Raw genomic sequence first — 26504 nt, 5'->3', positions numbered from 1 at the left:
GAGAGAGAGAGAGAGAGAGAGCGCATGTATGAAGCAGGTTACTCAGCGTCTGGAAATGATTTCATGAGTACAGTGGAAGTAAAACACCTAAAACACGCGAGCACCAACACACAGCAGACCAGGTACAGAAGGGTTTACTGAGGTCTGTTTATATTATGGACAATATTAAAACCATTTTAAAACACTGTGAACATTCTGGGCCTCTGCCTGAATAAACCCAATGATACATTCTGCATTACTGGTGCGTAAGGAGGCCGCATCCAGGCACATTTCACTCTGCCTGTCCTCAGCTGTGGTGTGCTTTTCTGTTTGTGCTTCCACATCTGTCTGTGACCTCCTGCATGTGTATTTGTGTAATTCAACGCATATTAGGCTGTGTGTGAGTGTACTTGCTTGCAATGCATGACACACTGTGATTACATCCATGTGTGTAAGGCTGAGTGCTGGCTCAGCATGTGGAGTGTTACATTCAAAACATGTGTACGTGAGTCTGACTCAGTCAGCGCCGTTCAGCTCCATTCAGCCCCATTCCGGCCCATTCAGACTATTTCAGCCTTATGCAGACCTACTTAATCCTCAGTTTCCTCAGTTAGCTCAGTTATTCAATCCCATTCAGACTCATTCTCCCCTATTCTGACTCATTCTACTCCAATCAGACTCATTCAATCCCATTTAGACTCATTCAATCCCATTCAACCTCATTCTATACCGTTCAACTTAATTCAGTCCCATTCAGCCTCTTTCAACCTCATTCAACTTAATTCAACCTCATTTGCTCACATTCAGCCCCATTCAACCTCATTCAATTCCATTCAGTCTCATTCAGCCTCATCCAGCTCATTTCAATCCCATTTAGCTCTCATTCAGCCTCAGTTAAACCTACCCAGCCTTATTTAGCCCTATTAAATAAAATAAAAACAAATTAATTGAACCCCATTCAACCTCATTAAGTCCATTTCAAGCAAATTCAGCCACATTCAACCCCTTCAAGCTAACTAAACCATATTTAGTCCCATTCAGACACGATACCCCATTCAGCCTCCTTGAGCATCCTTTAGCCCCGTTTAGCCCCACTCAACCTCATTCAGTCCTAATAAATCCGATTTAGTCACATTCACCCTAATCCAGCCACATTTAGACTAAATCAGCCTTCAATCACACTTATACCCACTCAGGCAAGTTCAGCCCCATTTAATCCCCTTCAGATGTGTGTTATTCCATTCAGCCTAATTTTGCATCCTTTAGCCTCATTTAAGCTCAATTAACCTCATTTTGCTCAACTGAACCCCATTAAGTCCCATTCAGCCTCATTCAACTTCACTCAGCCTCATTCAGTTCCATTCAGAACAGCCTATCAGTCTGAACACAGTCAGTACTCAACACTGCTTTAAAATACACTACAAATCTTTAGGGAGACAGTTGGGAAGTGAGAAAGTGACAAACAGAGAGAAATCATTAGAGAATAAAGTGATGTTTTATAGCTATATTCCAGCTCTAAAAGTGCAACTGACTGGTCAGGCAGAGAAACACTCATTTAGTGTTAACTGCTAAGAGACCGAAGGGTCACTGGAGTGCATTTTACACGCTCACACAGACACTCAGGCATGTACAGTACAGTGCAAAGGTCAGTAACCACCCTTCGATTTTTAATTTTCAGTCAAAACAACCTTTAAGCACAAAGTGTTTTTATTTTTCAAGAGGTATTTCTGAGGTAATAAGACATAAGATAATCCACTTGCAAAGGAAAGGAGAAAGTCAAAAGAAAATAGCAGTCAAAAAAATATGAGTGGAGGTCAAAACATCATTAAAAGCCACTGAGAAAATGTGTCTCCTTACAACCACCTGAAAGACCTGGTAGACACCAAAACTGCCCGCATCAGATAAACAACACTTTAAGCTTTCATCTTTGAGAGAGAGGAGCAAATTAAGCTGCTTCAGATCTGAAAACATCCACAGGTGTTTCTGTCCATCCTTCCACTGTGAGAAGATGACTCAGGGTCTGAAAGGATGTGTAGCTGTCAAGAAGAACCTCACTGAGAAAAGGAGATGGACACATCAAAGTCCAGACCTCAATATCACTGAATGACAGTCTTTTTCTTTCTTTTAAATATTTTGTTTTCTTTACTGGTTTAATGGTTTAGACGGTAAAGTATACGTGCTGTGTCTCTGCACATACAGCGTCTATTAATAAACCTGGCTGGACAAATCAGGAAACGAAGGCCTTCTCAGTGACCCGGTAACCTCCTTGGCCAATTAAAACTTCCTGTTCCCACATGGCAGAGTGAGGAGGCTGGAAAATGTTGGAGAGACTACTATTCAAACTACTCTGAAATGCAGTTTCAAGGAGCAGCTACTAAGCATACCAAAGCGAGAAAGCACCTGTGTCTCATGGCTGTGAACCCAAAAGATGTGATTTTAGCTCTTTAAAAGGCCCTTTGGTCTAAAAGTAGCATTGAAAATGTTACTGCAGCACACACACACACTATATATATATATATGTGTGTGTGTGTGTGTGTGTGTATATATGTATACACATACATACATACATATACACATATACACACACACACACACTGATAGTTATTTGATATAAAAAAGAAGTGCTGGCTCAAATCTGAATTCAAATTCAATGTGAACATAAATAATTATTAACTATGTTATTACTAAAATGAGAACATTTATAACTGTAGACTCTAAAATGCTTGTATAACAGTTAGGCTTTTTATTAGCACTCTGCCTGACACATACCTGACACTTCCCGTTCACACACAGGTCACTCTCGTAAGGTCCGCAGGGCGTCCCATCCAGCACTCGCTCAGCCACCAGTACGGGGGCATCCCTGCCCACCGGAGAGCAGAACAGAGCACACGGCTTCTCTGAGGACACAAACACACAGACATGGCATAAAATAACTGCTCCATTTTTTTGCAATAACCGGACTTTAACTTCCTTTAAAGGCCCAAATTCTCCATTCTCAGGCGCATATAGACTTTAAGTAAGATGCAGTATCTCTGGCTATTTGCAGGTGCTTATTAATGTGTTTCCTTTGGGTTTGTTTGTAATAGATTTTTAAAAACTACTGAGGCTATATATCACATGGTTGTCTGCCATGTCAGTCAAACGTCCCTTTCCTGTCAAAGTCTCTGGTTCTAGTTGACATTAAGACACAAAGAGAAACTGAAAGTGAAGTCAGTTTGCACTGAAGCCCCTATAGTTACTGAACAATGTGTAAGCCTAAGATTTAACGGGTTAAGGTGCACACATTGCTGACACCTTGTATAATCCCCATAGAAAAGCATTGTCAATAGAATGGGACACTCTGGAACAGCCACTGTGGAACAGCCTATGGTCACCATGCCAAATGCCAAGCATCAGCTAGGGGCTTATAAAGCCTCCCAGCTTTGGGCTGTGAGCAGTGGAACTGTGTTTTCTGGAGTGGTGAAGCTCCATTCAACACCTTGGGGATGAATTGGAGTAATCCGGAACTGACCATCCACATCAGTACCTGACCTCACTAATGCAATCAATTCTTCACAGCGATGTTCCAACATGTAGTGTAAAGCCTTCCTAGAAGAGTAGAGACTGTAACTGCAGCGAAGTAAGACAAACTCCCTATTAATACCTTTCATTTCAGAAGAACTGCTGGGGGAGCAGGTGTCTGCAAACTTTTGGACATGTAGTGTACTCATTCAGTCAGTGTGAAACTCTGGGTCTGTGGATGTTAATGCTTGGCCCCACACATCAAAATTCCGTTTCTGTGGTAGTCCTATCCTGACCATATAGCTTCCGCATCTGACTTTGAACCTCCAGACAAGACATCACATCACTGAAAAGTGTGCATGGACACTGCTGTTACAGCTATAGCTTGTGAGTGGACTAATCAAGAAGATCAGAGGGCTGTGGATTTGATTCCCACAGCCGTACTCACTCATTCATCCGGAGAAGATGAAAGTGTCTCTATGAACAGATTTAATGGTAGGGAGTGCTCCTTGAACTAGCAGACTGCCGCTCTAATAGAGTAGGTTTATCCAGATTGTGTGGGGGGTTTTTGTGCAAGTCAAAAAGCTTTCAGAGTGCTTTTACTGCTGCTTTCATTGTGCTAGAAGCTTGTAGATGCACTTACAATGGACTCCACTTCATTTGCAGAGTTTGACGTAAATGATAATAATGCTTGGCAAAGATAAAGCTGGTCTAAAAAAACAAAAACCAGACACAGCAGGAAAGATATGAAGTGTGTGTTTCATACACTTCCTGACCTCTTCATTAGAAACACCTGCCTTGTACATTCACTCAATGGCCACTTTATTAGAAACACCTACCTTGTACTTCCACTCACTGGCCACTTTATTAGAAACACCTACCTTGTGCTTCCACTCACTGGCCACTTTATTAGAAACACCTACCTTGTGCTTCCACTCACTGGCCACTTTAATAGAAACACCTACCTTGTGCTTCCACTACTGGCCACTTTATTAGGAACACCTACCTTGTGCTTCCATTCACTGGCCACTTTATTAGGAACACCTACCTTGTGCTTCCATTCACTGGCCACTTTATTAGAAACACCTACCTTGTGCTTCCACTCACTGGCCACTTTATTAGAAACACCTACCTTGTGCTTCCACTCACTGGCCACTTTATTAGAAACACCTACCTTGTGCTTCCATTCACTGGCCACTTTATTAGAAACACCTACCTTGTGCTTCCACTCACTGGCCACTTTATTAGAAACACCTACCTTGTGCTTCCACTCACTGGCCACTTTATTAGAAACACTTACCTTGTGCTTCCACTAACTGGCCACTTTATTAGAAACACCTACCTTGTGCTTCCACTCACTGGCCACTTTATTAGAAACACCTACCTTGTGCTTCCACTCACTGGCCACTTTATTAGGAACACCTACCTTGTACTTCCACTCACTGGCCACTTTATTAGAAACACCTACCTTGTGCTTCCACTCACTGGCCACTTTATTAGAAACACCTACCTTGTACTTCCACTCACTGGCCACTTTATTAGAAACACCTACCTTGTGCTTCCACTACTGGCCACTTTATTAGGAACACCTACCTTGTACTTCCACTCACTGGCCACTTTATTAGAAACACCTACCTTGTGCTTCCACTCACTGGCCACTTTATTAGAAACACCTACCTTGTACTTCCACTCACTGGCCACTTTATTAGAAACACCTACCTTGTGCTTCCACTACTGGCCACTTTATTAGGAACACCTACCTTGTGCTTCCATTCACTGGCCACTTTATTAGAAACACCTACCTTGTGCTTCCACTCACTGGGCACTTTATTAGAAATGCCTACCTTGTGCTTCCACTCACTGGCCACTTTATTAGAAACACCTACCTTGTGCTTCCACTCACTGGCCACTTTATTAGAAACACCTACCTTGTGCTTCCACTCACTGGCCACTTTATTAGAAACACCTACCTTGTGCTTCCATTCACTGGCCACTTTATTAGAAACACCTACCTTGTGCTTCCACTCACTGGCCACTTTATTAGAAACACCTACCTTGTGCTTCCACTCACTGGCCACTTTATTAGAAACACTTACCTTGTGCTTCCACTAACTGGCCACTTTATTAGAAACACCTACCTTGTGCTTCCACTCACTGGCCACTTTATTAGAAACACCTACCTTGTGCTTCCACTACTGGCCACTTTATTAGGAACACCTACCTTGTGCTTCCACTCACTGGCCACTTTATTAGGAACACCTACCTTGTACTTCCACTCACTGGCCACTTTATTAGAAACACCTACCTTGCACTTCCAATACTGGCCACTTTATTAGGAACACCTACCTTGTACTTCCACTCACTGGCCATTTTATTAGAAACACCTACCTTGTGTTTCCACTACTGGCCACTTTATTAGGAACACCTACCTTGTACTTCCACTCACTGGCCACTTTATTAGGAATACCTTGTACTTGTACTTTATTAGAAACACATTAACATTGAATTTTTTTTCTTACAGTGAAAATGTTTAGCTAAAATGTTCTCTTTGCTGGTGTAGTGTTAAACACTACAGCTAAGGATGCAGTAAAATTGCAGTCACTGAAAACATTTGGGGGCGAAAATGGTCAAAAACAGCATATTTGGCTTAAAAAAAAAATCTGAAATTTCAGTGCCTCCCTAGTTTCAGTCTCTAACTGTTCATCCACAAAGTGGAACTACAAGTCTGAATGGCCAAAAGACAAATGAAATCTGACTTATTACAATCTGAAGCCACATTTGTAGGAGGTCTCAAATCAGACCTCTGGATATATGACTCCCATAATCCTGACTAGTCAGAAAAGATTCCATGTGTTAGTTTTTTGCCAGAGGTTCACAACATTAGTATGTATGACAAGAAACTCAGCGGTGCTCATTTACATATTACAGCTTAAAGACAGAGAGCAGAAACTTTTAACAGGTTGCGTATTTATATCATATAAATCTGAACAGTCTAAAGTCAGAGCTGAGAAACTAACCAATTTGCACTGTATGTGAACAAAGCCAGTGATCCTGTAATTCAGCTGGAGTCTGTAGAGGTTTTCATCACAGGCTGAGGTGTAGAGTGGAGCGATAACAGCTGATCTGAGATGAGTGGGAAACTAATGGAGTGTAACTGTGATTACATGTGTATATTTTGTGGGAGGGGCACTTCTGTCACTTTCAAATAAACATTTCCACATCCTGTTATGAGACTCTTTGGGTTAAAAAAACTGACCTTCTGTGGTCAGCCGTAATAATTTCCTTCCATGACATTCAGCTCTGAATGACAAAAAATAAAGCAAAATAAACTAAATGAATGTAAATATACCTCTGCATAATAACCTGCTTGGGAAGTCCATTTCTGACCAGGACACAGAATCAAAACATGCATTTATGTTAAAATGCCATATAATTCACAAGAGGACGACCAATCTCCAAAGACATACCTGAAGTGATTTAAAAATTAAATTAAACTGAAAACCATTCTGATGAATTATGATGATGCAGAACAGCAGGCTCATTTTAGTCCATGGATAAATCCAAATGTGCTTCTACATCCCTCCTCTGCATAAAAGAAACAGCGTCTACGTTCCAAATAAAACCTGCTCAGCTCCAAAACAACTGAAGGTGTCCTTGACTCAGGCTCGCTGCCTGACATGATGCAATGTTTGTGTTGTTTGGCAACTCACAAGAAATTAAACGGCAAAAGTTGGGGAAAGTCGTAGCGTGCATCTGACAAGTCTGATTTGTTGTGGTCCCCTGACACTGGGAGGGAATCAAAACACACACACACTAAAATACAGAGACTGTTTTGAACAGGGTGTGTGTGCGTGTGTGTGTGTGTATGTGTGTGTGTGTGTGTGTGTGTGTGCGTGTGCGTGTGCGTGTGTGTGTGTACAGTTCAGGGAGGGTGACTAAATGTGGTACAGTCTTACACAAAAGTTTGAACAGCCTCTGTCAAATTCTATGTTTTGTTGATTTTCTGAGTGTAAATAAATGAATACATCCATTACAGCGAACACACTTCTGCACATTTTAATGCACTAATACTGTTTATTTGCACAGTTTAACATGCGTATTATGTTATTTTTGCACAATGTGTAAAATTCAGCAAATAGACAGTAATTGTGTATCAGAATGTGCAGAAGTGTGTTCTCTGCAGAGGATGTGTTCACTATATATATATATATATATATATATATCTGTAATTATTGTTAATTTTTCAGTATATAATTATCATGCTATATGTATTAAACTCTGTAAGAAATCATCGCTCTATCTTGCTGGTATACAGTTAGAGACTAGCTCATGGGTTGATGCACATTTGTGTTAGCTTTGCTCTATTCCTTCATCAGTGGTCACTTTCTGACCACAGACCCGCTTTTGGCTGGATACGTTTGAGCGGTGGGGTCCACTCTCAGCACAGCAGTGACACTGAGGTGTAAAAACTCAAGAAACCTCCTGTGTCTGATACACTCATACCAGCACCACACACATGAGCATGTCAATGTCACTGCTGCGCTGAGAATGGATCACCTCCCAAATAATGTCTGGACAACACAGTCCTGCCGTCAGAAACTGACCAACAATGAAGGAGACAGAGATGGCGGAAAGAATGTGCAGCAACATATGAACTACAGTCTGTAACTGTACAAATACATAGTGGACCTAGAAAGTAGGCGTTTCTATTAAAGTGGCCAGTGAGTGGAAGTACAAGGGAGGTATTTCTAATAAAGTGGACAGTTAGTTAAAGCACAAGGTAGGTGTTTCTAATAAAATGGCCAGTCAGTGGAATATAAGGTAGGTGTTTCCAATAAAACGGCCACCGAGTGGCATATAAGGTAGGTGTTTCCAAAAAAGTGGCCAGTGAGTGGATGTACAAGATAGGTATTTCTAATAAAGTGTCCTGCGAATGAAGGCACAAGGTAGGTGTTTCTAAAACAGTGGCCAGTGGGTATGTGAGTGTGTGTATGACGGGTGTCTCACCATCATTGACCACAGCTGTCCACATTTGGCTCTTCTTCTTCCCAGCATGGCGTTCATGGGACTGGCACTGCTGGTCTCTGAAGGTTGGAACTCCTTTGGCACACGGAGGACCCTCACATGCCTTGTGCTCCACACTGCCCCCCACACAATGCCTTCCTCCAGGACCGGGCCTGCAGCAGCACAGCCAGCATTCAAACACTCCAACATCTACAGTAACACTATGGCATACTTGTGTGTGATGATTTAGGCATAAAGTTTGCACAATGCTAATTGGTGGGGTATAACCTGCCATTACTTGTTAGCTCCATTAGCCTCATATCTCCAGTGCAAAACCAAAGAACTAAACTTCAGACACCAAGTACATCTTGGCTTATTATCTAAGGGGGAAACTTGAGTACATTTTGCCGGACTGTTACTTTAAACTGTCCAAAGTTACATAGCTTAATGACAGGATCACATACTGAAGCCAGTGGTGTGGCTGACAGCTGCAGAGTCTAATGGGGAAAGAGCAAAGCTCTGCCTCTGAGCGGTCAGGTCAATTAAAACCAGAGCATTCTGTTAGCATTGATCTGTAGGCCATTTTATAACCTGATTACTTTGGCTAACAGAACTGGAAATAGGCTTTTCGCTTTAACCTCTTAAAATCCTAGGCTAATTACATAGTAAGGCTTATTATTCAGTAACTTCATGGATTGCAAGCTGTTAATATTCTTAGATAATAAAAGTGTGAAGTAAAACACTGGACCTCCTGATGGGTCCAGGCCATTTAGGGGGTTAAGGGAGCATCCAGTACGAACTCATTCATGCTTTTATCTGCTGAATCAAAAGCATAAGTGAGATGAATGGGATTTGCTACTGAAAATCTAATAAATGTCAGCAGCCAGGTTCCTTCTGCTGAACTGCACAGTGAAAATATGCTAATATACTGATCCTTGAGGATAAACTGCTTTTTTGTAATTTCTTGGAATTTTTCCCTTTAATGTCCACCTGTGACTTTTTATCTCTCAGAATTAGTCAGGCTGTTGTTACTGTACCTTTAAAAGAGATGTATGCAATATGTATGAAACACTTAAGTGTGAGTGAGTGGCGCTAAACTGGTGTAGGCTGAGCAGGAATGTACACACTCTATGGACAAAAATTCTCATTACCACAGGTGTATAAAATCAAGCACCTAGCCATGCAGTCAAGGTCCATAAAAGCTGGGTGAGTTCAGTATGGAAGAACTTGACTGGCCTGCACAGAGCCCTGACCACAACCCAATCAAACACCTTTGGGATGAACTGGAATAGAGATTGCGAGAGAGGCCCTCTCATCCATCATCACTGACCCCACAAATGCTCTTCTGGATGAATGGGCCCACAGACACACTTCAAAATCAGACACACCCCAAAAAGAAGTGGAAGCTATTGTATGTTTTCTGGTTTTTGATATAATGCAAAAGTACCTGTTGTTCTTTACATTGTGTGTAAATTTAATGATGAATGGACAAACAGCAAAAGCTAAAAATGACCTGCAAAAAGTCTGGTTCCATTGACTTACAGTAAAAATAAAGTCGTTTTTTTCCTTCTTCTGTACAGTTATCATTTTGGAGATACAAGGTTTTGTATAGCATATATATATATATATATATATATATATATATATATATATATATATATATATATATACATTATTCAAATTAGCATTGACAACAACCACAAGTGGTGGACACTTATGTTAGAGTTATATTAGTTATACTCCTCCAGGTCAGTAGCCTACTTGGTGGACATGGAGCCGTGATCTTACTGGATCAGCCTTGTGTCCACAGAACTTTCGGTTAATGGCCTGTGACCAGAAGAAATCACCTCTGTTTAACAGCTTGTAATTCAGTGTCTTGGCCGTTGAGGAGCCCACAGATGGGAGGTAAACCCCGAGTCTCTGCAGACTGCTGGAACACGCTGGTCAGACCTCAGAGCCGCCTTCACCACAAACACAACCACAGACTACAGCTCGTAATGTGGAGGAGAGCAGAGCTACGGACCACTATTACTGCCACCTCTCCTCTCTTCTTCTCTCTACTCTTCTTATCCATTTATTTCTTCTTTTGCCTTCTCTTCTCTCCTTTTCTCATGGCTTCTCTATTCTCTCCTGTTTTCGTCTCTTTTCATGTCTCTTCTCTTCTCCTCTCTTCTTGTGTTCTCTCCTCTCTCTTTTCATTTTTCTTTCTTCTCTTCTTTTTTCTGTTCTCCACATTTCTCTTCCTTCTCTTCTCTCTTTGTTTTTTCTTTTCTTCTTTTCACTCTCTTTCCTTTTTTCATTTCTTCTCTTCATCTTTTGTTTGACCTCATCTTCTCTGCATCTTCTCTAGTTTTCTCTTCTCATATTTTCTTTATCTTCTCTTTTACTTCTCTTTTCTTATCTCTTAAAATGGTCTTTTTCCTTTTTCTTCCAAATTTCCAACTGTCTTCCTTCCAGAGCTGGTTAATAACCACATTTCTGCGTTTCTTTTTTTAACTATGTTAATAAAGACAGTGTGAAATAACTGCTTGTAACTGTGGGGGTTCCTGTGTTCCACTGTGGGCTAAAAGTCTCTCTTTTGTACACTCAGAAAAAAGATAAGACACTGTCACTGGGGCAGTACCCTTTCTGTCACTGTGGTGGTCCCCTCAGGGGCACATCCCAGTACCTTTAGTCAGGGAACATAACTGAACCATCCATCCATTTTCTAAGCTGCTTCTCCGTCAGCGTCGCGGGGGGGTGCTGGAGCCTATCCCAGCAGTCTTCGGGCGGAAGGCAGGATACACCCTGGACAGGTCGCCAGTCCATCGCAGGGCAGACAGACAGACACAGAAAGTCACTCACACCTGGGGGCAATTTAGCATGTCCAACTGGCCTGACTGCATGTCTTTGGACTGTGGGAGGAAACCGGAGAACCCGGAGGAAACCCACGCAGACACAGGGAGAACATGCAAACTCCACACAGAGAGGACCCTGGCCGCCCGGCCGGGGAATCGAACCCAGGCCCTCCTCGCTGTGAGGCGACAGCGCTACCCACCACGCCACGGTGCCGCCCCTTAACTGAACCATGATCTATTAAAATGATATTTTCTAAGTTGTGCTGACTCCACACACCCTGCCTCGCCTCCAGGCTTTTTATTTTATTGTTCTGTTTTAAAACAGTAGTTTACAAAATGATACAAATGTCTAATTTTCCACTAGGAAAAACGTATTTAAGGTACACAGTTGGACCTTAAAACCACTGTTGCTCCTTTGACGGTACACTTACATTGTTTGCACCTTGATGAACGAATCATGTACCTGCATGGTACCTTTATTTCTAACAGTGTATTATAGAATATAAATGAACATAAAACACCAAATGAATATAAAACTTAGAACGCTGCTGCAAAGTGGATACATTACCATTCACACTAGAAATAACAGTTAAAAAACAAGAGCAACAAGACCAATTCGCTATGGCACCACCCTGTGACGGACAAGTGCTGCTGCGCTGGTTAGTTGAGAGCAATAAAAGCAGAACCTCGTCATTTCAATGGTAAAGCCGACTGAAACAAATTCTAATCTAGGTGTTAACTTTCTTACAAATCCCTGGGGTCGACAGTTACCATAACACTATACCATGTGGTTTAAAGTGGTTTTAGCCAGCCTCCAAAAATGAGATCTACTGGATTTCAGGGTGTCTAAAGGGTTAATTAGGGATCTCAGACCCCCACAGGACCCCTTGCATTTCACACCTTGGTTTAACTCCACTTTAGTCTGTTGTGTTTGTTCAGCAACTCAATGTTTTGGACCTGATTCTTTTTCACTCAAGCTAGTTCAGTATGGATTTACACTCTTCTACACATCTCTCACTGTTGTTGCTTAGCTAGGCTGGGACACAAACATGGGAAAGAAGGCTCCACTCCCTCCTCCAATGCTTAAGGCAGCTGTGCACACCACAGGCTGAAGATTTACAGGCCAACTTGGCTGATCATGTGAAAGAATGATTAGCTTGTGAACGCGCAGCGCTGCGATAAAAACGTCCACTCGGTTCACTGCAGAATACAACCGAAACAAAAAATGTTGCTTAAACTCTGTCCTGTATTGGCAAAGAGCAGCTAGCAGATTTTCTGTACATCCAAGAAATGATTGCACCCAAACACACACGTGCTAACACACACGCACACCAGCAGGCCAAAAGCAGTTGTCAATCGACTCTCAGAGCATCGGGACCAACAGCGCAGTCACAAGAAGAATCAATTTGTGCCAGAAACCCCAAAAAAAACAGGATGTTGCTCAGATTTGGAGCGTACTGTGATTGGGACAGCCTCGGCACATCCAGGGAGCTGAAATGAGGATAAGATGAGCTATACTGCGGATGAGGGGTGCAGCGTTAGGGTGGATTCCCAAAGAAGCAGGGTTGTGAAAAGTGTTATTTACAGTCGTATGCAAAGGTTTGAGCATGTGCGGTCAAATGACACGTTTTGCTGGTTTTCAAACATGTGAACACATTTCTGTCTATATATATGTTAACATTATTAAAGAATAATTGCAGAGTTCAGCTAAAGGAGCTCACAAACGGATGGCAACTGCATATTATCGCTACTGTGAGGGTTAAACCGAATGTGCCAGAACTCAGCTTGTGCCAAATCTGCTAGAGCTCAGCACTTTGGCCCAATTTAACTCCTGATAGCAGGTTGTCTGCCTGTGTGTGAGGCTTACGGGGGGTTGTCACACTTCCTCTGTCTGAAACGCGCTCCGGTGCCGCAGGTTCGGCTGCACATGCTCCACTGACTCCACGGACTCCAGTCTCCATCCACATGCTGAGGAATCGGCGTCTTGCTGACACAGTCACCAGCCCTACACCACTAACACACACAGCAGGAACACTTAGTGCCATCGCAGTCAAAATGACCTCACAGCTCTGAGTATAAAATCATGTTAAAGCTGCACTGTCAGATTTTTTTTATGTTAAAAGTGAAAGAAGTAGCATTACGGAGTCAGGAGAATAATAACAGACTAGAATATGGTGTGCATGCCAAGGTGACAGAATCACCTTCTGTACGATGCATGCAATTACACATTTCCGCCAAATCCCCAAAACATACATAGTGCAGCTTTGACTTTTAGGAGTAGCAGTTATCACCAGAGACCGCAAAAGCATGATGTCATTTTATATGAATTATTTCTCACTTGTAACTCCTTGAAATAAGTTAAGAAATTGCGTAGAAAGTACAGATTCTAAGCTTTAAAAATAAAAAGCACAACCATTGGTCTCTGTGTTTTGCACACTGTGAAATTAAACCTCTGCGTTTTACCCATTCGTGCAGTGAAACACCCACATACACGCACACTAGTGAACACACACACTAGGGGGCAGTGAGCACGCTTGCCCGGAGCGGTGGGCAGCCCTATCCACGATGCCGGGCAATTGGGGGTTAGGTGCCTTGTTCAAGGGCACTTCAGTCATAGACTGTCAGCCAATGGGATCGAACCAGCAACCTTCTGGTCACAGGGCTGGCTCCCTAACCTCCAGTCCATGACTGCCCCCAGTGTTTGTGAATAGAAAAGGAAATATTTTATTATGATTTGAGTTTGACAAAAATGTAATACAAATGATAGTCATTCAAATTTTGGCCATGTTTTTTACTTTTTTTGTACAATAAGACAAATAGCATTTATTTTATTTTATTTTATACTTTGAGTGTTATCTCTTGGTTTTTACTGTGTTTTTTACTGTATTTTATTGTTTTACTTGTTTATTTACTATTATTATTGTCTCATTTTATGTAAGGTGACCTTGAGTGTCAGAAAGGCACCGTCAAATAAAATGTATTACTATTATTATTATTATTATTATAACGCAAATTGAATGTTAAGCAAAGAAAAGAAAGAAAGAAAGAAAGAAAGAAAGAAAGCCCAGTGGGAACTAAGTAATGATACATGGCTATTAATGGCTGTCATTCAGAGACTACATAAGCTGGACACGCAGAAGTATGTGCATCAGTCAATATATATAACGACAATTATATATACTGTAAAAAAAAAGAAGCTTACAGTAACTTCATGGCAGCAGAGTTGCCAGGTAGTTATTAAAATTAATATAGTATAACTTATTAGAGGAATTTCCCACTGGGATTAATAAAGTGATCTATCTATCTTTTACTAATTTAACAATACATGACCCCTGTTGGCTCTCAGCCACAACCTATCCAAGATATTCATACATTAATAGGTGCTCAAATCAATACGTCTCAAGGTGCTAAATGAGAGGGATCGTTACCTTGTCCGCACCGCATTCTGTGCCGTCCAGAGGCGGGTCCAGTTTGGTCTTACATGAAGTGTCCCCTTCCACCAGACACCACAGGCCTGCGCACATCAGGTGCTGAAATGACACAACATGCTTGATTAGCCTAGTGCAGCTTAGCTAAGTATTAGTACTATCAATAGAGAGAATTCAGTGGAAGGCAGAGCAATTTAACAGCCTGTGAGAGACAGAGCGGTGAACGTTCAGCGCGCGTTCCTTTCCTGAGGCACCTCTTTAGCATCACTCCAGCATCTGAGGCCTGTCACTTCCTCTGCTTGCAAACGTGATTAGCTGCACTCATATGGAAATCTGATATATGGAAATGTATGGATTTCACATATATGACATATTTTTTTCTCTTATATACTTACTCACTTAGTAACTTAGTCACATATGAACATATAGGGGACATACTATATGCCAACTTGGCCATTTTCAAATATGGGACATACATTTTAGTCATTTATCAACATATATGAAGAAATATGTGTACCACATTTAACAATATCAGATAAGAAAGCATTATTAATGTATTGCATACATTACTCTTATACGCAAGCTGTATGTTAATAATATAAGGGTTTTTTTATTTCATATACATTGCTGGTATATTTGATTTAGATTTTTTATTTTTAATTTTTTGCTTTAAAAAAGTTGTTCAGTGTTTGTATCTGACACACACACACACACACACACACACACACATACATACATACATACATATATATACATATATATATATGTGGCCCAGATATTATGCATCACCAGTATCTTACAAAGATATAACATAAAACATAACATAAAAATATAAACATAAATACATAACAACATGTATGTACATATGTTTCAAACTATATGTCTTACCCTTTTATGCTACATGGATATATGTGCATATACTGCAATATATCAGATTACCATATGGGCACCGTAAGCATTGGTGCAGATACTAAGAGCTCTGTGATCGAGCCCACAGTGGCAGATCTGAGGAGCTTACTGGACCTCCCTCAGGGGCAAAAGAGGAGGGCAGCAGTAGATAAGACTCTATTTTATGGTCTATATCAGGAGCCACGCTGCCTACACTGCCCAGAGGAAGAAGAGGCTCCATGCAATAGGCTAAGCGATGCTAACCATGACAGGAGGGAAGAGCAGATAGAAGACATGAGTGTACATTTCTCTGACTATGCACTCCTCTGGCCTCATAAAGCTGTCAGCAGGACAGAACAAGAGATTTACAGCCTGTACTCTTCCTCCAGACAGACGAGAGAAGAAGCGAGGAAGGAAATAAAAGAAGTGAAAAACAGACCAGGGGCTGTGTGCATCCAACGGCCTTAGGTAAGAGCGCCGCTAACCTGGTAGTAACATAAGTCTGTTTGAAACAAGAATAAGAATATACAGTTGTGTAATGGATGATGGAAGCTCCGCTTAATTCAAGGCTTCTGTGTGGAATCTAAAGTCTTGTATATGGTATTTTGTCCATATTATGCAGGCCGATACTGTGCCTGCTTCATTTATTTATTTTCCAGTCCAAAGGGCTATTAGGACCAGTACTACAGTAATGAGTAATATACATTTTTCAGTATTTACTGTGTCCACTCTTTACCTTTATTACAGACTCTATTCTTTTCAGGAGACTCATTTTCAGTCTCTCAAAGAATCTGCAGACACACCTCCAAAGCTCAGTCTTAGAAGCTGGTTGATCGTTTACTGAAGTAATCAAACACATTCAGTGGTGTTGAGGTCTGGACTCTGGGGTGGTCAGTCCATTGTTCAGCTTCTTTGTTTGATGTGTCCGTCTCCTTTTCTCAGTGAGGTTCTTCTTTACAGCTACACATCCTTTCAGACCCATAACGCTGAGTGGTCTTCTCACAGTGGATGGATGGACAGAAGCACATGTGGATGTTTTCAAATCTGAAGCAGCTTGGATGGTTGCATGGTTGTTAGAAGTGAACGTTTGTCTTATTGTATATCTAATCTCCTGATGAATAACTTGAGCTCTTAAACAAGTAAATGGACTGAATGAAGTGGCCGATCAGTGTGTATTTCCATTCATATGATTCCTTCTTCAAAATGCATCGTTAGATCATCTCAAACTAAATCCTACCTTATTAATGTAGAGGATTAGATTTAAAAGCAGAAAAATTTTGCATTGGCACTAAAGAGTGAGTTAACAGCACATTTAACAGCATGATGAAATATGTTGGTGAAGACCTCAAAACATCTGCTCAAACTGGCATCTATAGCTTATAGCTAACAGCTAAATGCTCCAAAGTCTCCAAACCTGCTGTAGGAATCAAACCAGACTTGTCAGCACCTGCCATGCGTGCTAATGTATTGGCCATTCACCATGGCGACACAAAATCCATGTGGGACATCATTAAGGATAAAGTTACACGAGAAGAAGGTGGGAACAGGATCAGAAAGCGTTCAAGGTGAGTTAAAGAATGATGTGATTACACGTTAGCAAGCGCAGCACTGAACTGCGAACAGTTTGCTCTACCTTTCTTTTTGAAATTCAAATCAAGCTCAGACCACATAAACACCTTTCCAGGACAATTACCGGTGTAAATCAACGCGACAACTTCCTTTCGCTCGTGAAGACCAGGAGAAAAGTTCAGAGACCGTTTTGACAGACCTTGGCTCAACAGGCTGTTCACGACTTTGACAACTAAGTTTAAGAACCTGGAAAGAAAGCTTAAGAGCGACAGGCAAAGCTGGACAAAGCAGAGCACATTGGCTCATACTGTGAAATGAACTGTCCAAATCACACAATAGAAGGATTTTTTTTTTTTTTTAAATTCCAAGGTTTGTGTCTCTGACGGCTAACCGGCTGAGCCGCTATGCTAATGCTGGCAGAGAAATGATGCAACTGGGCAGAGAGAAGCATTCACTCACAAATGGGAAATTGGCCACAGAGCGATAACTGGCTGAAAGCTTCCAACGTACCAAATCTGGAGCAATTAGCAGCACTGAGATACACCGATTTTTCCCACAGTTATGTCCCTGAATTGTACTTTCCCAGAGCGATAAAACATGCAAAACCAAAACAAACTGTCCCGCCAACTGCTGAGTAAAGCTAATGTACAGTTTAATGACACAACAATTGCTCACAGAGTCCAAGTTGTTAAGCCTGCAAAGCATAAAACTTATAAATAAAGGGTAGTGGGCCTATTTTCCTTTGCCACCCACCTCCATGTCGGTGCAGAAGGTGGCGTTGGTGCCAAACAGAATTTGACACTGTTCGTCAGCGCTGTAGTGCATGCCAGGCAATTTGGCGGGCAAGCGCACCAGGTACCGGCTCCGAGGGTCCGTGTGCAGCAGACAAGCACTGGCCTTCGACCTGAGAGACAGCAGGACAGACAAAAAAACACCTTAACAACGGCAACCATTGTCTGATAATGGTCTTTTCAAACGTGCTACCACATTTAATAGTCATTTAATAGTCACCCTTTGGAAGCATCTCGATCAAACAGAAAAACAAACAAGATCACAGAGAATAAATGATCTAAACTTCTGGAAATATTTTCAGAAGATACAACTAATACAACTAAAAGGGCAAACCAGATCTCAAATGCTGTTACTTGCTCAATAATTGGTAGCACTTTACTTGAACCTTGCTACAAACATTGACATGGCTACACCATAAACCAACCATTCTTCCAAGCTGGTTAGAAGTCAAAGAGATCAAAACACATTTTGGACTTTTAACTGACTAAAATCCTTTTAGCTTTGAGTGACCCTATACCACCAGGAACATGCAGCTCCAAAGCTGCACAAGGCTACTTTACTGTCCTGTTGAGGCTCCACAGCAGAATTAGATTTGTAGGTAATAATAAAATAGTCCTCCTCTGCAGTAAAATAAAGCTCTGCTGATTGTTTCAGATTCAGATTCCTTTATTGATCCCAGGGGGAATCAACACATTTTCAACAATAAATGGTCTTAAATGCCGGAGTTAATGTAGAACTGCTAATTCACCCTTTATCGCTGAGAAGTGGTGTACAGACTGTTGATCACCATAGCAACACAGACAACAGTCTCGTCTAGCTAGTAGCTAAGGAAAAGAGAAAGATTTAAGATGAACAGCGATCATTTGGAAATGAACAAATGTATTTGTATTTATAAACACTCCAACTGGTTTCTTGATATGTTTACTCTGCAGTGAGAAACTGTCAAACACTAAAAAGTTGCGAAGCTGGACTCAGTTTCCCCTTTGGCAGCTTGTTGTTCAAATTCTCCTGTTTCACCTTAAATGGTGTAGCAGTTAATGTGGAACGGGAAAAGTCAAACAAGGAGCTGGCAAATAAGAAGCAACTTCAGCCTTGTAAAAAGTCCAACATTGAGAGACATTTTACAAGAAACTACTCCACTTTTCTGCAAAGGTTTCCTGCTGGAGATGTGAGAAAAGTGGCTACAGCTGAGCTAAAACTTAAAGCACAGCAAAGGAAGTCTGTGTTTTTGTTTATTTTCTATTTTTTAGTACATTAGAAGACATGTTTACAGTCAAGAGGGTAAAACGGACATAAAATGTTGCGACTCCTAAGGTGGTTTGACTTTTGTTGAAAGGGCAAACAATTCTTCTTAACATTTTGGTTGCCAACTCCTGTCATATGACAGGATAGTGTAGTGGTTAACACCTCAGCCTTCTACACTGTAGACTGGGGTTCAATCCCCACCTGGGCAAATACCCTACACTACACCAATAAGAGTCCTTGGGCAAGACTCCTAACACCACCTTCTCCTACTTGTGTAAAAAGATCAAACTGTAAGTCGCTCTGGATAATTTTTTTATAATATAATTTTTCATTAAAACAAAAAAGGTTTACATATTTGCAGAAAATCTTTCTTTTGGTAGTGACAATTTTTCATGTTTTGCATTGTTTATCAGACTTTGGGACACATTTACCTCAAAACAATGGGATCCAACTGTTCACTATGTGGCCATGAAGGACAGTAGTCTCACTTCCGGGTCCAAAGTACAGGGGCGTGGCTAAAATAAGTCTTTACCTATAGAGTAACACTTTTTTAAAATTAAATTAAACCCATGATAAATAGAAAAACTTACAAAATACAAATTAATTTAAAGTACTATTTTCATTAGTGTAAATTTAGGGGTTTAGAGTTTGGGATAGAACCTTCCCTATAAATGGCTTTGTATATAATTAGCTTATCACTCAATTATATCTCAATTAAAAAGTACACTTAGCAAAATTTGCATGTGAATTTAGTAGTTATAATATCCAACATTAAAGCATCTGTCATGACAAGTACCTGTTATGTTTTATTTGGAAAGTTCACTTTAGATGCTTTGTAGATACTTAATTTACTTACAAATCATATTCAACTAAATATCTACTGAATTGACCATAATCATCATTATATCTGTAATCCTAACCCTAATCCTCACCTCAACCAAAAACCTGAACCCAACCCTCACCATGGTCCAAATCCTAACCCCACCACTGTTTAGAGTTCCAACAGATATTTTGTTAACAACTTGAGCATCTGTAGATAATCTATAGGAAACTTTAGTGGACTATTCAAATAAAGAAATGACCAGTAATAGTAACATCTGCCATGACATGTTTATGGCATGTTTATATCAATGATATGTAGCAGAGTTTAAATACAGATGTCAACAAGATTGAATCTAAGATTTTAATGCATTAAGCTGTTGTCAGTACAGCACTGCATTCAACTCAACGACCACCCTTCAGGAGAAATATCTAACAGAAAATTAAACAGCTAAAAATAACACCACTTTTTCAGTATTTATTGTGTCGCTCCTTACTCTCATTCCAGCTTCCATCCTTTTCAGGAGACTCACTTTCAGTTCCTCAAAGAATCTTCAGAAATTGGTTGATCATTCTCTGAAGTAATCAATGTTGAGTGATGTTGAGGTCTGGACTCTGGGGTGGTCAGTCCATTGTTTGGATTCTTTTTTTGATGTGTCCATCTCCTTTTCTCCGTGAGTTTCTCCTTGATCTGCTATACATCCCGTCAGACCCATAGTCGTCTTCACACAGTGGTTTCGGAAAGTTTTGGAAACTCCTGTTCTTTCACTTTTTTTTTCTTTCATTTTTTTCCTTGCTTCCGTAAGTGGATTATCTTACATCTAATCTCCTCGAAACGATCTCCTGAAAAACGAGTAACTCTTACTTAATGGCTGTTTTGACTGGAAACAGAACAAATGAAGGGTGGTCTCAGACTTTTGCACAGCATTGTATGCATAAGAACTGTGTTTTGGACAAAATGTGCAAAGTTCTGTGGTTTATATATAATAATGTATTTTGAACTGTTTATTATCCCCTTAATATCCACAAACTGAAACTGAAATCAAAAGCCAAAATAAACAACTAAATAAAAATAAAACTGTAATAATTCTGGTCCCCACACATATATACAAGTAGGCTTCTGCCTTAGGCCTTTAAGACTGAGTTAAGTCCTACTCATTAAAAGCAAGAAACACACACACACACACATACACACAGTTTCATTTTCCAACACCTAAGTACTTTTCTCTAACAAACTCCCACAAAATATTTATTTCCCTGCAGGAAAAATGCCCCCCGTGACCCCCCTTCCTGGGCTGGGCTGAAAACTAGGCCAAGCAGAGCGCAGTGTGTGTCAGAGATTTCTCCAACACACACTGCTGCATTTCCTCACTCTCAGGGGCTTTCAACCACAGCCAAGGGGAGATGTTTTGATAAGCACCTGACACATATCTGTGCAAATCCACCGCTCACGAACAGCGCCAAGGATTCCGGAGAATGTCTGGCATCTGCTTCACACTAACAACTGCGTCCAGCAGCACGGCTAACCGCTACTGGCAAATTTGAACTGCGCTGAATGTGATTAAAGGGATAGTTTGATGAAAAATCTAATTCATACAATTTATTCCTCATCTCAAATGCAGTCTAACAGTAATGGAAGCTTATACTTGTACTTATACACCCAGCAACAGTGGTTGGATAGTGTAGTGGTTAACACCTCTGCCTTCTACGCTGTAGACTGGGGTTCAATCCCCACCTGGGTAAACACCCTACACTACACCAATAAGAGTCCTTGGGCAAGACTCCCAACACTGCATTCGCCTTCCTGTGTAAAAAGGATCAAATTGTAAGTCGCTCTGGATAAGAGTGTCAGCCAAATGCTGTAAATGTAAATGTAGCATCATGAAAACTGCATGCTTGAATCACATTTGCCTCAAACTTTACTGAGAAATGGATAAGTTTTCCCCCTTTACCCTAAATCCACACTTAAGGCATGTTCAGTGTCTATATTTTGCTTCTTTAGTTTTGCACTGAAGCTACAAGGCTAAAGTAGGCCCAAGCAGCCAAGAGTGATTTTCCAACCATGGCTCAGAGGCTTCTTGATCTGGCCATTTTCGTAACGCTACATCACAGCTTTGATGCAGCCTGGACCAGCTGCTTGAGTGAAGCTGTATTGCTATGAGGCTGCCCGGACCGGTGGTGTTCGGTTGCAGGAAAATGCTACGCCTGTGTGACGCGCTGTAGCCGTGGAATGAGACTTTCCCTTGCAATTAAGGACTCATTTTGGCTACCCAAGTAACTCTATACCGAGGCCATTGTAATCCCCCCTCACCAGCTTTTGGAACTGTGGAAATAGAACTATTTTTATTACTATGATTATTAACACCACAATGGAGGGGCAACAGGAGTGCAGTGCATCTAGGCAGCAGAAAAAAAAAAACCTAAGAAAAAAACTGTCACAAGATGTCTACGCCACACATTCTCAAAATGCAGCCAAAACAATGTGAACCCTTCTATGTTGAGTAGCCTTTTATACCAGGTGCATGCAAGCTCATGTTATCTTCACTTCAACTCTGTTTTTTGCCGCTTGCGACAATAGAAGCGTACACAATATAACGGTGGGCTTACAAAGGTATGACGACTGTTTGGTGGGGCACTGTCCCACTATCTGACCCCCTTGATGCCAGCTTTGGGCTAATGTAGCTAATAAGCAATCAAGGCACATACCACACCAATTAGCATTAGCATTGTGCAAACTGCATGCCTACGTCTCAAAAATTGATCCCTTTTTTCTGAATATAGTCCATGAATCAAGCATGTGTGGTATCTTTATTTCCTTAGTTGTGCACTGGAAGTATAAAACTTGTTTTCAGCTAATCAATTTGTAGCTCATATGGTGTTAGAAACAAGTTGCGTACATTTGATTTTGCTAAACTCCTTTAACTCGACTGAGGCTGCTGATGTTGTTCGTGTCTGTTAGACTGAGTTAGGAGATCACTATTCAGCTGAGAGAGTGTCAGGACTAAAAGGCAATGCTGCATATTTCTTGTTCAGAGTGAAAATCAATAGTGTGCAGGGGAATGAGGGGCTTTAATCAAGAGGAATATCGACTGATGACAAACAAGCCACTGACAGCCAGCCTAATACGACAGGTTGTAAATGAAGTTACGGTTTGACGAGCTGCAATATTATATGTTTGTCTCTCCTGGAGCTGAGAGTCAGAATCAGAATTGGTTTTATTGGCCAAGCATCACTGCTTAGACGGAATGTAAAGAGTAATGCTTTATTTGAAGGCTATGTGCACTTAGAGACTTCATAACTAATGTATAAGCACTGGATAGCATATTTATAAAGCCATGCTTGAAAAAACTATGATATGATAATTTGTAATATAAATGACTTAGTATTGATATAAAGAGCCTGAAACTACAGCAACATATTTGTTCCATTAATAATACTGTTATGAAGTTGTAATTTCTAAGTAAGAAATTTATGTAACTTAAAAACATTTTATATATAATTTATATATATATGTAAAATTGATATATGGTGAGCAGTGCACTCTGCTCTCCCAACTGCTACCGCGACCCTGTTTGGACTAGCGGTCAACGATGATGATGATGATGATGATGATATATATATACTGCCAAAAGTATTCGCTCGTCTGCCTTCACATGCATATGAACTTGAGTGACATCCCACTCTTAATCCATAGGGTTTAATATGATGTCGGACCACCCTTTGCAGCTATAACAGCTTTCCACAAGGTTTAGGAGTGTGTTTATGGGAAATTTTGACCATTCTTCCAGAACACCATTTGTGAGGTCAGACACTGATGTTGGACAAGAAGGCCTGACTTGCAATCTCTGCTCTAATTCATCCCAAAGGTGTTCTATTGGGTTGAGGTCAGGACTCAGTGCAGGCCAGGTTCTTCCAAACCAAACTTGCTCAAGGGGACAGAAGGGGCCGTCTCCAAACTGTTCCCACAAAGTTGGGAGAACGAAATCATCTAAAATTTCTTGGTCTGCTGAAGCATTAAGAGCTCCTTTCACTGGAACTAAGGCGCTGAGCCCAACTCCTGAAAAACAACCCCACGCCATAATCCCCCCTCCACCAAACTTTACATTTGGCACAATGCAGTCAGACAAGTACCGTTCTCCTGGCAACCACCAAACCCAGACTCGTCCATCAGATTTCCAGACAGAGAAGTGTGATTCATCACTCCAGAGAACACGTCTCCACTGCTGTAGAGTCCAGTGGCGGTGCTTTACACCACTGCATTCCACGCTTTGCATTGTGCTTGGTGATGTAAGGCTTGGATGCAGCTGCTTGGCCATGGAAACCCATTCCAGGAAGCTCTCTACGCTGTTCTTGAGCTGAACTGAAGGCCACATGAAGTTTGGAGGTCTGTAGTGATTGACTCTGCAGAAATTTGGTGACCTCTGCGCACTATGCGCCTCAGCATCCACTGACCCCGCTCTGTCATTTTACGTGACCGACCACTTCGTGGCTGAGTTGCTGTCGTTCCCAATCGCTTCCACTTTGTTATAATCCCACTGACAGTTGACTGTGGAATATTTAGTATTTAGGAAATTTCACGACTGGACTTGTTACCCATTCTTTCACTAATGTTTGTAGAGGCAGTCTGTTATAATAAGTAGGACAGAAATCCAACTTTTATGTGACAGTAACTGGGTGAAAAAAGTCTTGGACGAACAAACAAATGCATGAACGAAGCAACGCGTGAAGGAACAAACAACAGCTGTAGACAAGAGGTTTAGCTTTCTAGCTTTTGGTTATGCTTGGTTAGCTTTAGCTCGCCAAGTTTCTCTGACTCTGAAACTGTTTTGTATGGGTGGGGCAAAAGACACCAGCCTTGTAATTGGTCAGGGGAGTGCTTTCAGAACTGTTACCCAAGATTAAGACCACCCAGGTTACATCGAGAGAACAGAAATAACTATATCAATCATTTTTTGGCCACTGGAACATTATTCAAAGGTTATAATTAATGCATGTGTACAATTTGCCTACAAGAATAAAATGAACCTAATTGGAAAGAAAACACAGATTTACGTTCCCTGGTTCTATAGGAGTTCTCTGAAAGAAGACCTGCAGATCTTCTTAAGCAGCTCTGTCTTTCATGTCTGCAGCCACAAAAGACTCCTTAATAGAAACTCTTCACTGAGCTAACTGAGCATAACAACTGTAATAACTCACTGTGCATTTACCTTTGATACTTGAAAAGAAGTACTCATATTTGAAAACAAGCACTTTTTGTATGTTAACTCAAGTAGATTTATATATATTTATTTACTCAAATAATATTTATTTTTCATAGAGCTGATATATGGTGCTCTTGCCTAATAAGGTCCATTGCATGGGAATGATGCTTCATAACTGATGCTTAATAAATGTTATAAATGGGACAAATGTCTGTCTACTTTATGCCCTTTATGTCAATAAAATGTCATTTACTTCATAAACATTTAGGTCATCCTGGCATTACTGGCATAAGCTGTTCATAAGCACTCAAACACTGGTTATTTAATGATTATGTATGCGTTATGAAACCACTGCGTAGGTAGCCTAATATACACTACGTACAAAACTTAGCAGATGTAGAAATGCAGTGTACAGTTGATCTGGCAAGCAAACATTTTAGATGGTGTTTTCTGTATAACTCAAAAAAGCTTGCATCTGATATTTAGGCTCGCTACACTTGATTTTCCACATTAATTCTAAAGAAAGTTGAATACGAGTCACTTTCTTATCACTGATGCACTAACAGCCTTCAGACATGCAATATGATTATGCTTCAGAGGTGCAGTAGAAAAGGGGCCTACAGAAGCACCGTGGAGGCCAGAAACTGGAAACTGCAGCCTTTCATGACATGCACACACAGGGCTGATTTTCCACTATTATAATGCTGTGCTACATATAAAGCAGCTACTGGAGCAAAGCCCTCTCAGTAAGACTACTGCGGCTGTGGGTTTGTGTGTGTGTGTGTGTCTGGTTAGGTTATGCAGGAGGGGATTTCTTAGCGATTCAGCCTCATAGAGCTTAGAGTAAAGAAGTTTTCCTGGTGAAATGATAACAGGCCTATCACCACTGATTTTCAAATCTGAGGTTCCAAAAAGTATCAGAGAATTAAAGCTAATGTTAGTCTCTTTCAAAGCAGGCCTTATGAATAATCTTCCACTGTCTTCATGTACGTTGACATAATTTTCACCTCTTTCAAAGCTAGGCAGTCCTAACATTACGGAAATGTTTACTTAAAGTTTTCCCACCCCGTTAGAAAGCTGACGTTGCTTATCCCGTCCACGCAGCTTTAAAAATAGTGCTCCTGTCTCACTCTTTCCCAATTAGAACAAACAAGCGAAAGAAAGCAAACCTAGCATGCAAAAGCTAATCGAGTGAGCAAAAGCTAATCTAGTGAACAAAAGCAAACTAGATAGCAAACACA

General features: G+C 40.9%; 1 protein-coding gene across 1 annotated transcript in view; it reads right to left on the bottom strand.

The window, feature by feature from the left end:
• adamts17 (ADAM metallopeptidase with thrombospondin type 1 motif, 17) overlaps window positions 1-26504 on the bottom strand; it is a 178222-nt gene that overhangs the window by 71801 nt on the left and 79917 nt on the right. The window contains exons 10-14 of the mRNA XM_037545550.1: window positions 17960-18110; window positions 14750-14851; window positions 13189-13334; window positions 8488-8657; window positions 2749-2876 (exon numbers count right to left, since the gene is read on the bottom strand). Coding sequence (XP_037401447.1) covers window positions 2749-2876; window positions 8488-8657; window positions 13189-13334; window positions 14750-14851; window positions 17960-18110 — 697 coding nt within the window. The remainder of the gene's footprint in view (window positions 1-2748; window positions 2877-8487; window positions 8658-13188; window positions 13335-14749; window positions 14852-17959; window positions 18111-26504) is intronic.

This window comes from Pygocentrus nattereri, chromosome 15, assembly GCF_015220715.1.
Source record: "Pygocentrus nattereri isolate fPygNat1 chromosome 15, fPygNat1.pri, whole genome shotgun sequence".
NCBI lineage: Eukaryota > Metazoa > Chordata > Actinopteri > Characiformes > Serrasalmidae > Pygocentrus > Pygocentrus nattereri.
Note: the sequence above shows the minus strand (reverse complement) of the source record. Positions and strands in the feature narration are given on the sequence as shown.